At 44.1% G+C, this 12,650-nt stretch overlaps 1 protein-coding gene and 2 pseudogenes across 3 annotated transcripts in view; 1 reads left to right on the top strand and 2 right to left on the bottom strand.

Moving 5' to 3' along the window:
* Positions 1-6,959: 6,959 nt before the first annotated feature.
* LOC119977773 lies at positions 6,960-10,850 on the bottom strand (annotated as a pseudogene).
* Positions 6,961-11,883, bottom strand: LOC119977774 (annotated as a pseudogene).
* Positions 11,884-12,110: 227 nt separating this feature from the next.
* The window catches only part of sept10 (septin 10), a 100,295-nt gene continuing 99,755 nt past the window's right edge, over positions 12,111-12,650 (top strand). The window contains exon 1 of one of the 3 annotated variants that reach the window (XM_038818980.1): positions 12,111-12,344. In XM_038818980.1, the coding sequence (XP_038674908.1) occupies positions 12,315-12,344 (30 nt within the window). In that variant the 5' untranslated portion in view covers positions 12,111-12,314. The remainder of the gene's footprint in view (positions 12,345-12,650) is intronic. The other 2 variants (XM_038818982.1, XM_038818981.1) reach the window with 2 other exon arrangements.

A 12,650-nucleotide genomic window follows, 5' to 3' on the forward strand; every position in this document is an offset into this window, starting at 1 on the left:
TTGAAGGTGTAAGGCAAAGCTGTCTTATTTCTGACCGTCGAGCTTTCTGGAATAGGGGCTCACGGTGGGCAGGATCTACCTTGTGGTGGACCCACTGGAGGCCACTGCTGAGAGAGTTATTCTCTCTAATGTCCCGTCCTATATTCCCACGGAGCTTCTTCTCCCCCACCTCTATCTACTGCGGGAGGTAGGGTCTGGGATGTTACCGCTCCAGCTCAGCCTCAGAGACCCCCCACCCTAAAACATATTTTCTCCTTCCGACGCCAGGTCTTTGTTCACCTGGCCTGGGAGGTGGTCCTGTGAGAGGCTTTTGAGATCCCTTTCGGGGATAAAATCTACCGGGTCTTCGATCCGTGGGTGGTGTGCGGTGCCACACTTGCAAGAATTGCCACACCTCGGAGGCTGCTGCACCCACCAAGGCAGCTGCAGCCTCCTCTCCTTCCACTAGCCTTGCAACTAACCCCCTGTGGCGGGGCGGGGGGAAGCCATGCCGCCACCAACCGACACTTTGGCTGCCAGCATGGCCGGAAGGCGCAGAAGACAAACAGGACAGTTCAACAGCGGTCAGGAACGAATCCCTTTGACCCTGACTGACCCAGTGCCCCTGGCTACTGGCTCGGGTGCAGCCGTTACACCTTGCCCCATCATCACCCAGCCACACTCCCAGCCTGATGGCATTTCGTCATCAGATTCCGGGCCTGGCGACATCTCTGCGTGGGTTCTGGTGGGCGGAGGCGGTGAGATGCGCAACCTTGACTCAGAGGGTGCTCTCTCCCAGACGCACATTTGGGGGAGGCGCATTGTGGGACTAGGAGACAGCCCGGAGGGGCCTCCACTGATAGAGGTCTCCCAGTGCGCGACCCCCTCCGCCACAAACGGCATGTCTCTAGGTTCGTTCCCACCAACGTCACACCCAATACCCGTAAGGAGGCAAGGGGACAGTGAGGAAAACCCAGAAGAGTCCGAGGAGATCATGCCTGTCGATGATCCTGGTGGTGGAATTGAGGCAAGCCATGGGTTAGTTGGTGGGCCCGTGTAGTCCGCCGCAATCAATGTGGTGGAGGGCCGGGGCCTGGAGGGAGACTGCCTGAAGGTTGTCAACTGCCCAATACCGGGAGCGGAGATGCATGTGAGGCTCTCTGCAGCGGGGCTCACCCGTGCCCGACACTATGCCGCCCCTCACCCCCTCTGGGGGACTCCTGGAATCTGTCACAGTATAATATAGAAGGCTCTTTTTTCCCTGCCTCTCACCACCCACCTTATGCTGGTACAGAGGCGAGGGTATCTGTCCTCTCCACTGCAAAATTTAGTGCTTGAACCATTTGTTTTGTACAACTGTGTTGTCTACCATTTTAATAATCAGAATATCTTACAACCCCCACTCCCGTACGTTGGTACAGAGGCAGGGGTACCCAGTTTTTCCAACGCAAAATTAGTCTTTGTACCATTTGGCATTGTGCAACTGTAATGTTTGCTGTTTTCAATAAAAATATTTCATGGGGTAACCAATTGTCCCCAGCCAATAGGATCCAGGCAGGAGATTACAATAATAGGAGTCCAGCAGACGGAACTGAAATTTAATTTTGGGTTTCAATATCTCTCCATAACATTGAGTGCTGTTCCAGCAACAGTCAAGAAGCTGGACATCATCCAGGACAATACAGCCTGCTTGACACAGCTACAAGATGTTCTGCAATACTTTACCAAGGCTCCATTTACTGCACTTTCCAAACCTATGATCTCTACCAGCAACAGGAACAAGGAGGGCAGCAGGTGCAAGAGGAAATCGCTACCTGTGAGTCACACACCATCTTGACATGGAACTGTATTGCCACTCCTTCATTGTCACTGGGTCAAAACCCTGGGACTCCCCAACAGCGCGGTACAGATATTCAAGAAAGCAGATCACCATCACCTATTCAAGAGAAATCTGAGGAGGCAATAATTGCTGGCCTTGCGAGATACCCTCAGCCTATGGATGATTTAGTTCAATTTACATTCCCTACATATTCATAACCCTCAGCCTATGGATGATTTAGTTCAATTTACATTTCCTACATATTCATAACAATTAATATACAATAGTTACATGTCAACATCAAGTTACTTTAAAAGCAACTGAAATCCCATATGGGAGATTGATTTGGAAGCATAAGACATATATAATCAATTTTTTTGTATTTTAGTCTCCTCTTAACCTAACCTACAACTTTCTATTTTAATTTCTCTTATTATCTTCTTCCTCTGCTGAAAGCATTGATTCTTTATCTGAAGTATAGTTCTACAAACAGGATCAGCCACTGTATTCCAATCAAGTAGCCTTTATTCACACAAGTAATGGCAATAAGTGTTGGTAGGCTATGCTCTCACCGTCCACAAACATGGAATTTGTAGCAGAGATTATGGGTAACAATAGAGAATGAGAAGACTGGCCACTGTCCATTCTCCTTACTGAGAAGCACCAGGTCGAGGTGAACTCAACACAGTTCTAATATGGGTTTCTTGGCCTTCAGTGCACATAAATAGGATAGATTACTTGTGAATGATCAAAATTAGTAAACATATTGCAGACGTAATGGGTGGGATTCTTTGACTCCGACGCCAGCATCGCAGAGCAGATAATCGGCGCCTTTGGCGCCGGCCGCTCTACGTGGCCGGCCCACTGATTGTCTGGCCCGGATTGGCCGAGCGGCCGTAAGAAAAGAGCAGAGTCCCACCGGTGGCGTTCTAACCTGCTCTGGGCTGGCGGGACCTCAGCATGTAAGTGTCAGGTGGCGGCCCTTTTGGGGGGGGGGGGATGGGGGGAAATGTCCGATCCTGGGGGGGGGCCTCCGATATGGCCTGGCCCGCGATTGGGGCCTATCCATCGGTGGGCCGGCCTCTGTGGCTGGGGGCTTCCTTTCCTATGCACCGGCCCCTGTAGTCCTGCGCCATGTTGCGTCGGGGCCGGCGCGTTGAAGGAGGCCACTGCGCATGCACGCGTTGGCGCTGGTGCCACTGCGCATGTCCTCGTTGATGCCAGCGCAACTGCGCATGAGCGGATCCCGCGGTGCACAGTTCGTGCCCAGATCTGCAGATGGAGCGGCGCGAACCACTCCAGCGCCGTGCTGGCCCCTGGTGGGGCCAGAATTAGTCGTGGGAGCGGCCCGTTCACGCTGTCATAAAACGCAACGGCGTTTACGGTGGCATGGACACTCTGCCACGTGATTGGAGAATCCCACCCAATTAATATTGTTAATGCAGAATTTGATGTAAACAGGGGGAATGAAAACGAAGAAATCTATTTTTCTTCTGTGGAAGAGAGGAACTAACATTCGGGTTTGACGTCTGCCTCTTTGAAAGCACAATTCCAGATGGCAGATTATAATCTAGAATTCAAGAGGCGATTTGAAAGTGACTGCCCTTGACATCAAGGTAGCATATGACCGAGTGTGGCATAAGGAGCCGTAGCAAAACTGAAGTCAATCAATGGGGATCAGGGAGGAAAGTGTCCACTGGTTGGAGTCATCCCTAGCACAAAGGAAGATGCTTGTGGTTGTTGGAGGTCAATCATCTCAGTCCCAGGACATTGTTGCAAGAGTCCCTCAGTGTAGTGTCCTAAGCTCAACCGTCTTCAGCTGCTTCATCAATGACCTTTTCTCCACTAAAAGGTCAGAAGTATGGATGTTCGTTGACGATTGCACAATGTTCAGCACCATTTGCGACTCCTCAAATACTGAACCAGTCCCTGTCCATATGCAACAAGGCTGGACAACTTCAGGTTTGGACTGATAAGTGACATGTGGTATTTAGGCTCCACAAGTACCAGGCAATGACTAACCCCAAAAAGAGAAAATCCAACCATCGTCCTCTGACATTAAATTACATCACTATTGCGGAATCCCCCACGATCAACTTCCTGGGAATTAGCATTGACCAGAAAATAGATCTGGACTAGGCATATAACATGGCTACAAGTACCTACCTAAACTTCCTGGATATTTTTCCTTTGAAAACATCAATAGTAACAGAAACAGGAAATTTGGCACGTCCACACTTACTTTTACCAACTTTTACAGATGCACCATAGAAAGCATCCTATCTGGCTGCATCAGAGCCTGGCATGGCAACTGCTCGGCCCAAGACCGCAAGAAACTGCAGAGAGTCGTGAACACAGCCCAGTCCAGCCCACAAATCCACCTTCCATCCATTGACTCCATCTACACTTCCTGCTGCCTTGGGAAAGCGAGCAGCATAATCAAAGACCCCTCCCATCTGGCTTACTCACTCTTCCAACTTCTTCCATCAGGCAGGAGATACAAAGGTATGAGAACACGCACGAATAGATTCAAAAACAGCTTCTTCCCCGCTGTTACCAGACTCCTAAATGACCCTCTTGTGGACTGACCTGATTAATACCAACACTCCTGTATGCTTCACCCGGTGTCTGTGTATTTACATTGTGCACCTTGTCTTGTCCCATTATGTATTTTCTTTTCATGTACTAAATGAGCTGCATGCAGAAAAATGCTTTTCATTGTACCTCAATGAACTGGCTCTGATGCAGCCAGATAGGATGCTTTCTATGGTGCATCTGTAAAAGTTGGTAAAAGTAAGTGTGGACATGCCAAATTTCCTGTTTCTGTTACTATTGATGTTTTCAAAGGAAAAATATCCAGGAAATTTAGGTAGGTACTTGTAGCCATGTTATATGCCTAGTCCAGATCTATGAACAAATGACAATAAACAAAAATCAAATCAGTGATACTATTATTGAAAATGTGAAGATGGATCTCCTCCTATACTAGCTGCTTCACTGACATTAATTAGAGACAGCACTCTGCACATCCAACTGCACCGTTAAAAGAGACAGCTTCAAACTAGCCAGTAGTTCATCAGATTCTGGAATACAAATCGAGCAATTTTTAACCTGAAATAGTTTCCATGGTTAGATGGTTCTAGGACAGCAGTGAAGTCAATTATAAGTCATGTCACTTGCTATGGTCAATTTCCAGGAAAATTCTCCAGGATTAGAGCGGGATAGGTAGGGGGATGAGCTGACTTGAAGGGCTCCATATCAGCAAAGAAACTAAGAATAATATTTATTGGTGTCACAAGTAGGCTTACATTAACACCACAATGAAGTTACTGTGAAAATCCCCGAGTCGCCACATTGCGGCACCTGTTCGGGTACACTGGGGGAGAATTCAGAAAGTCCAATTCACCTAACAAGCACATCTTTCGGGACTTGTGGGGGGAAACTGGAGCACCCGGAGAACACCTCAGCAGAAATGGGGAGAACATGCAGCCTCTGCAAAGTGATTCAAGCCGGAAATCTAACCCGGGTACCTGGCACTGAGAAGCAATAGTGCTAACCACTGTGCTACCATGCCGCCCATGACAAAGAAAATATGAAGAATGAAATTTTCTTTTACGAAACATGGATTATTTTGAACAAAATGCAGATTCACAAGATTTACTTACCTTTTAATCATTATATCTGAAGAACAACTGGTATATGTACAATAATCTTTGTGGCTTTCCAGTGTTGTAAATTAGAGGATCATATTATCACTTGCTGCAGTAATGTGAAGGTTTCCATTTCTCACACCAGCCTGCCACACGTCTTCTCCAAATAAGAACGTCAAATTAGTAGTGCCGCTTTGTTTTGCTGCTCTATACCAGTGGAAATTTGCTCTCATTTCACATCTCCATACCAAAGACAAAGAAAGGAAACTTTTGATCGATTAATGGAGGCTGAATTCTGTGCCAATCCATCTCTCAAAAATCAAGATTAGTCATTTGGAGTACAGAATTTTAAAAACAATTTCCAATTAAGGGGCAATTTAGCATGGCCAATCCACCTACCCTGCACATCTTTGGGTTGTGGTGAGACCCATGCAGACATGGGGAGAAACAAACTCCACACGGACAGTGATCCGGGGCCGGGATTGTACCCAGGTCCTCAGCCATGAGGCAGCAGTGCTAACCACTGGGCTGCCCTTGGTAGTACAGAACTTAGTATTGTTGAAAAATTAGGCATTTTGGCGAAGCTTTACAAGTCAAAAAGGACATTAGGACAGTTCGCAAGAATGCTAATGCAAGGGAAAACAACAACTTTATACTGTACAAGAAGAGTGCTCACTGGTTGGCAAATAGACTCCGATTGATAGAGGCAGAGGCACTGATATGAAGAATGCAGTAGTGGATGATGACCAACAGTTAACTGTAAAGTATTTGTTGAAATTTAAACGAAGCAGCTCGACTTTGATTGCTCAAGGCATTTCTCGGAGGATTGAGTCAGCGAAGGGCTGTCTCTTATTTTGTTTAGCTTAAACAGATGCAATGTCTATACATGTCCTTTCTGTCCGCAAGAACAGCATCCTGTATTAATATATGTAGCTTCCAGTACATGCAAAGGCACTAACACTGCGAGCCCAACTGGCAATCTTAAATTGGTTGTCAGCATAATTCTTTGTACATTATTTATCAAATGATGTCCAGTCCAATCGCTAAATTACATCTAATGCTGGACACAGTTTTGAAAACATGAGCTGGTTGGATACAGTCTATACCTTGCCTGCATTGAACAACGAGGAACATGCAGTTTGAAATAATCCATCTGGGCCGCACAACCTACAGTTTTCAGCATCACACACAGGCACTGGAATTCATCTACCACATTACTCATTTGTGGGATGGGAAGAACATCTTTTTGGCTTGAAGGTAGCATCCTTAGTGGGGAATACCACTGCATAGGTGAAGCTAGTTGTTTCATGTTGCTGCAGGCCGCTCAATTTTTTGAGATGCATCACTCTTCCAGGGCATGCGAAGTAGACTGGGCACTTCAATGCAAGATTTCCCCTTACGTTGGTATTCTTGTGAATTGTCCTGATGAGTGAAGATGTAAAGCTTCAACAAAATTTCTCCTTTTTCAGCAAACTGAAGATTATTTCATATCAATCATGATTTACACAGAACTTTTTTAATTAAGTGTTTATTCACATAAAATGGTAACATGTTAGTAAACAAAACACATTATTTCACTTCAACAGCAGAGATGAATCATTCTTCTGTGCAGTCATAGTTACAAGTATAAAGTGCTACGTGTTTTCAATGCAATAACATACAAAAGGAATCCAGACCTTTCTCCATTTCCAAACATAAACATGTACAAAGCATCCACTGTAGCAAAAATAAAGAAACATGTTTTTAGATCTGTCTGGCCACAAAAATAACTGAAAAATCAATATACACCTGCATTAAAAAAAATCCATATTATTAAGTTTTGTGAAAGCGAATTTGTGTAATGTTGTTCTCTAATCTGGTCCTCTTAACTTATTTTGAGCCATGCTAGTGACATGGCGCCAATCAGGCTGACAACCATAAAAAAAACAAAGCTGATCTCATGCCAACTTGCCTTATTTCTGGAAACCAGCTTCCCTCTGCTTAGCATAGCCTGACTCTGTTGTCAGCCTTCTCCCTTTTCTCTCCTGCTCTAACACTACAACCAGTGTGTCCTCTTACTGGCTGCTCAGTCTGGCTGTCACTCCATACCCAGATTGAACAGTTTCACCTTTCCAGCCCACAAACAATTTGTACTCATTCAGGAAAATCAGCAATAGAAATTGTAAGTATTTTTCCATCTCACCACTTGGCAGCATTGAAAGCTTTCGTCAGTTAAAATAAATGCCAGATGTAGAAATCACCAACATTAGAAGCTATCTTTTTCACAAAGGTGTGTATGTTTAAGTCTCTCACATCAGCCATTATTCCCTGAATAACACTGCCATCTATGCCAAGCTGCATTTAGAGTACTGTACCATGAACACATCTAGAGGCATTCATTTGAGATAATCTTGGACCTCGGTAACCCTTTATTGTGAGAGATTTATATGTGGCTGAAATGTGTAATATAGGTTAGATGTAACAAAGTATTCTGAACCATGTAATCCAATTATGGATTATGTAAAAAATGAAACATTTCTGAACAAACATGATCTGAAAAATATGTAACAGGGCCATAAAGCAGAATGACCTTAATTGAGAAAATGAGAGACATGCAGAACACAAAATAATTGTTTCACGTTAACAAAGAGCTCAGTGTTATTATCAATCTAGTTGAAGTGTTTTGCATCACTCAGTTATTTTGTATTGTTCAAAGACTATAAATTTACACAATTTGGAATACTGTTAACAATTGGATACTAAACTTAGAACGGTTGAATCCTTTAAACGACCTAATTAAACAATAATTCAAATACACTTCCTAATTGACATGATCTAATCCTGCAGAAACATTCATAAACCACCAATTTTGAATTGCACAATAGAGCTTAAAACAGTCAATTTACTTAATCTGGATAAAGAAAAAGGACTTGGAGGAAACTAAATTGCACATTAACAATGAGAGATATGCAGTTCATAAGTTTCCATATTCAGTGGCTTACAAAACAATGGAGTTATATTTGAAAATATTCAGTTAATTCATTTAGTATACGACCTGAACCCCTTTATTTAAATTATTGTCCACCTTAAATAGCATTTCAGCTTTAAAATAAATTGCTTGTATTTTCAGGACAATATGAACATGACTTACTGACCAACATTAGGTTCAACAACATGAAAGAGCTTCATCTCATGATTTTCTAGCAGCTGCACTAAGGGTAACCAGGGAGTTCAACCATTTATTGGCAGCATACGTTGCAAGTAAAACAAAACAAAAAGAACTCTGGATCCAGCAGCATCAAAATTAAAAGGACCAGCCTGATTATGGTTTCTCAGTGCTCCTTGAAATACAGATGTCCTACTTGTCCCCCATCAAAAGATTCCATAAACCAAATTCATTACTATAACTAAAATGATATAACCTACATTTTAAACTGTCCTCCTGTGAAAAAAATAAGTTTTGTTTCTATCATATTTTTATCTGAATCGTGGCTGAAAATTCCTGTTACTTAACCTATGCTTTTAACTTACAATTCTATGTTGTAACATTTATGTCTCATTAAATTAAGAGTTAAGTACACTAGCTATTTCATCGACCATGACTAATTACCAATACCACATTCAAAGCTACATGTCTGGTCATAATTGTGCTATCAGCAGCTGGATTTTAGGTTTGCAGCAACCAAGAAGTACCTTTTGACTAAATCAAGGCAGCATTTCAAAAATTAAAGCCTTCAACATTATTTCCAATTATTGCAAATGTGATTCTAAATGACTTTCAATGGAACTATCAAACTAATACTTTGGAAGCACTGTAATGTCACCTTGGATCTGAAACCGATTGCACCAGGTGTCACAATATTTACAAACACCGCTATATATATTCACAGTATTTTACCACTATTATACTTGTTCAATAATGTTCTAGAAAAAAAAAATCTACATTATGTTTCTGCCCTTACGTATTTTTCTCCAATTTTATATGGTGGATGTATTGTGTTTCTAAATACTATAGCAATGATTTAAATAGCTTATGCCAATAGAAGCCTCAACTCCACTGAAAAAGTGTAATTTAGTATTAATCTGATACTCACAGTAGGAGATATATACAACAGATGATTTGCATCTTTCATTGGAAGGCACCTAACAAATATACACCAAATATATTCTTCGCCAGGGTGAAAATATTCAGGTTGGCACATTGATTAATAACCAAATTAATTAATTGTAGTGTAGTTAAAGGAAAATAGTTAAATTCACTCCACTTTCGGCTCATTTCTGGCTTCCTGTAATCTCTTATCCAAAAATAGTTGACTTTGGTCTGAGTTTCAAGGCTTTTTTTGAATCTCTCTGATCACCTGCTCCACCAAGCAAAGATGTAGTGTGAATAATTTGGGTTTTAAATCTCATTCGATTGAGTTTAATCTTGTTAGTTGATGTTTTCCGGCTGAGTACTTTTACAGGCGCACCATCAGAACAAGCCTCTTCTTCAGGAGCATTGGACAGTTTGTGTGTCAAGTTGGAGGGAAGAACTTTCGATAGTCTCCAACGGCCCACTTCCATTCTGCAATGCGTGTTCAGAGTCAGAGTTTTTAGATTCACCAATAAGGATCCTCAATTCTTCCGAAGTTTCTTGGCCTAGATATTGCCACGCCTTTTTACCACTGTAGTCCCTAATACCAACATCAGCGTCATAGGCACCAGACAACAATTTCACTACTTCCGTGTGTCCATGCATAGCAGCCAAATGTAGAGGGGTGTAACCGCCACTAGATCGAATATTAATATTGATTGAATGTCATGTTTTGCTGCATAATTGGACTAGCATTGCTAACAATTCTGGTTTGCCCATGTTTTGCTGCCCAATGTAGGCATGTAAAACCCCGTGACGAAATCTTTCCAAGTAATTAGGCTGGGATCAGCGATCAGTAATGCTTTGAGGTTATCCCACCTGCCTTCCGAAGCATTTATCATCCACTCATGTTCCAAAGGTCAAGTGCTACTGATCCAGCATCTCGGTCGTCCAGTTTTGAAGAAGTTAAAGAGGAGGAATCACTATCGTTTCTACTAGAGCCCAAATCTCCTTGCTTAATATTTAAGAAGGCGGCAGTATTACTGTAAGACTGTGTCTTAGCTGAGGGTGAACTGCTAATCATTAATTCTCTAAAAGTTTTTCCTACTCGATCTGGGTGTACAAAATAGCTTTCACCGACTGGAATCGATGCATTGGCCGTGTTCTCAATTGTGTTTCCATCATCGCAAAGGCTGCTTGACCGATTAACCACCAGGTTGCGCTGTAAACGCTTTCGGGAAGATCTTCTGACATTAATATCTGGGCTTGTCTTGACTTGAGTGGGCGGAAAGTTGCATTGAGATGCAAATGACATTTACTTTCATTCTTTGACTTAATATCGTGGTCTGCGGAACTCCGATTTTCTATTTTTTTGGATTCGGCTGTCTGCTTTACAGTGCTTTCAGACGAATTCCAGATTGCAGTATCCTTTCTGTCATCGCCAGAATGATCTCCACCATCTTCCGCATTCGGAACACCCTTACTGGAGTCGTGATTTTGCAATGTTTCGCCCAAATCAGTAATACGTTTAAGTGACAGGGTCGTCAATTTCGTTGCTTGGTCATGTTGGGGTTGAACCCGATCCCACTTTCTATGTTCACATTTGACACAGTTGGATATTTATTTAATGAAGAAACGTGCCCATTCGTGCCATTTGTATGGGTGTGTCTCGCACTCCGCCCATCTTCTTGCCCACTGTGCTGGCCCACGTCTACAGCGTGGTTACTTTGATTGCATTCTTCTTGACACGAGTTGTCCAAATATCCATTGTCAACCACTGGCGGTGAAAGTACCGATTTAAGCGGATCTGCCAAAGCTCCTTCACCTGCGCCTTGTTTTCGCGCTTCGGCAGCTGACCCGACGCCGTTTATTCCACATTGCCTGTCACCATTTTCCACACCACCGGCAGCACCATCACTGTGTTTACTGCCATGGCCCCTGACATCAGCAGGCGCTTCAGACCAGTGCACCTGGCCCCGGTACTTCTTCTTCAGACAGATGTACTTCACGCCGTCTTCTTGGACAACCAGCCCACTTTATTCACGAACTCTTTGAACAGTCCTCGAGCATTTGCCCTCGTCTCGGGGTTGTTCAAAAAAGCTGTGAAATGTTCCAGCAGCTCCGCGCTCGACACTTTCCCTCCTCTCTCCGAAAGAAACTGCCACACGGCGTTCAAGCTAAACACCGTTGCCATTGCGATAAGATTTTTTTATAAGCAGGCGTTTTTTCAACAGACGGGCCTGGCGGTGACGGTACCAACCTCCCGGAGACATCACCGCACCCCGCATCTATTTTTTTAAGCCCGCTCACTAACTAGCCCCTTTCCAAGCTACTGCTGAGTTTATTCCTGCGGCCGACAGCAGAAACCTCCCTCCCTCCCCGTTCCTCCATAGCAACCAATCACTTCCGGTCCGACCCCGGCCTCCTGTCAATCAAGCACCAACCATCGGGACGCAGAATAATAGGGGTCACACGGCGGAGAACAAGTAGGCCAGCAAAAGATTAAATATTGGGCAGTTGCGAGCGCATCTTGCGCTATTTGTTTCTCTTCTGACAGGCAAGGACGAGTGTAGTGTGCGTTTCTGATTGTTTAAACAGTTATTTTTATTGTACTCCTGTTTCTCTGCTCTCCTCCTTCAGTGTTTGGTAGAGCCCCGCATTGTGCCTTATTCAAGCGAAGTATCCGCGTTCCAATTCTAACCGTCACCGGTTCGGATCGCGGCTCGAGCCTCTAACTGCCACCCACTCCACCGAGGACCCCGACCTCCCAACTGTCAGCAGTCCCTTCTCGGATCCCTCTCCAACCGGCACCGCAATGGCTTCGGCAGACATCGTCCGCCAAATGGTGAGCGTCTTTTCTCCCGCACTCAACTCTTAATTCGTTCATTTTCGTCCAGAGTCAACGAAACAACTTAGTTTTACCCGGCTCACTGACTGGGAGTTGTCAGTGAGCCGCTCGGGTCAAACAGCGATCGGGTCGGATTTAGTGATCCCCTCCCAATTAAAATGATTTAATTGATGGTCATGGCGTGGTTTAAGTTCGTGTCTGTTTTGTAATAAACCGTGGGCCGAGTTTTAATGAACGGCGCCCTAACAGCGCATTCCAGAGTGAAGGAGGGCGAGGAATTCGATGCAGAACTGCAGCTTTGGG

Source organism: Scyliorhinus canicula, chromosome 14 (genome assembly GCF_902713615.1).
Source record: "Scyliorhinus canicula chromosome 14, sScyCan1.1, whole genome shotgun sequence".
NCBI lineage: Eukaryota > Metazoa > Chordata > Chondrichthyes > Carcharhiniformes > Scyliorhinidae > Scyliorhinus > Scyliorhinus canicula.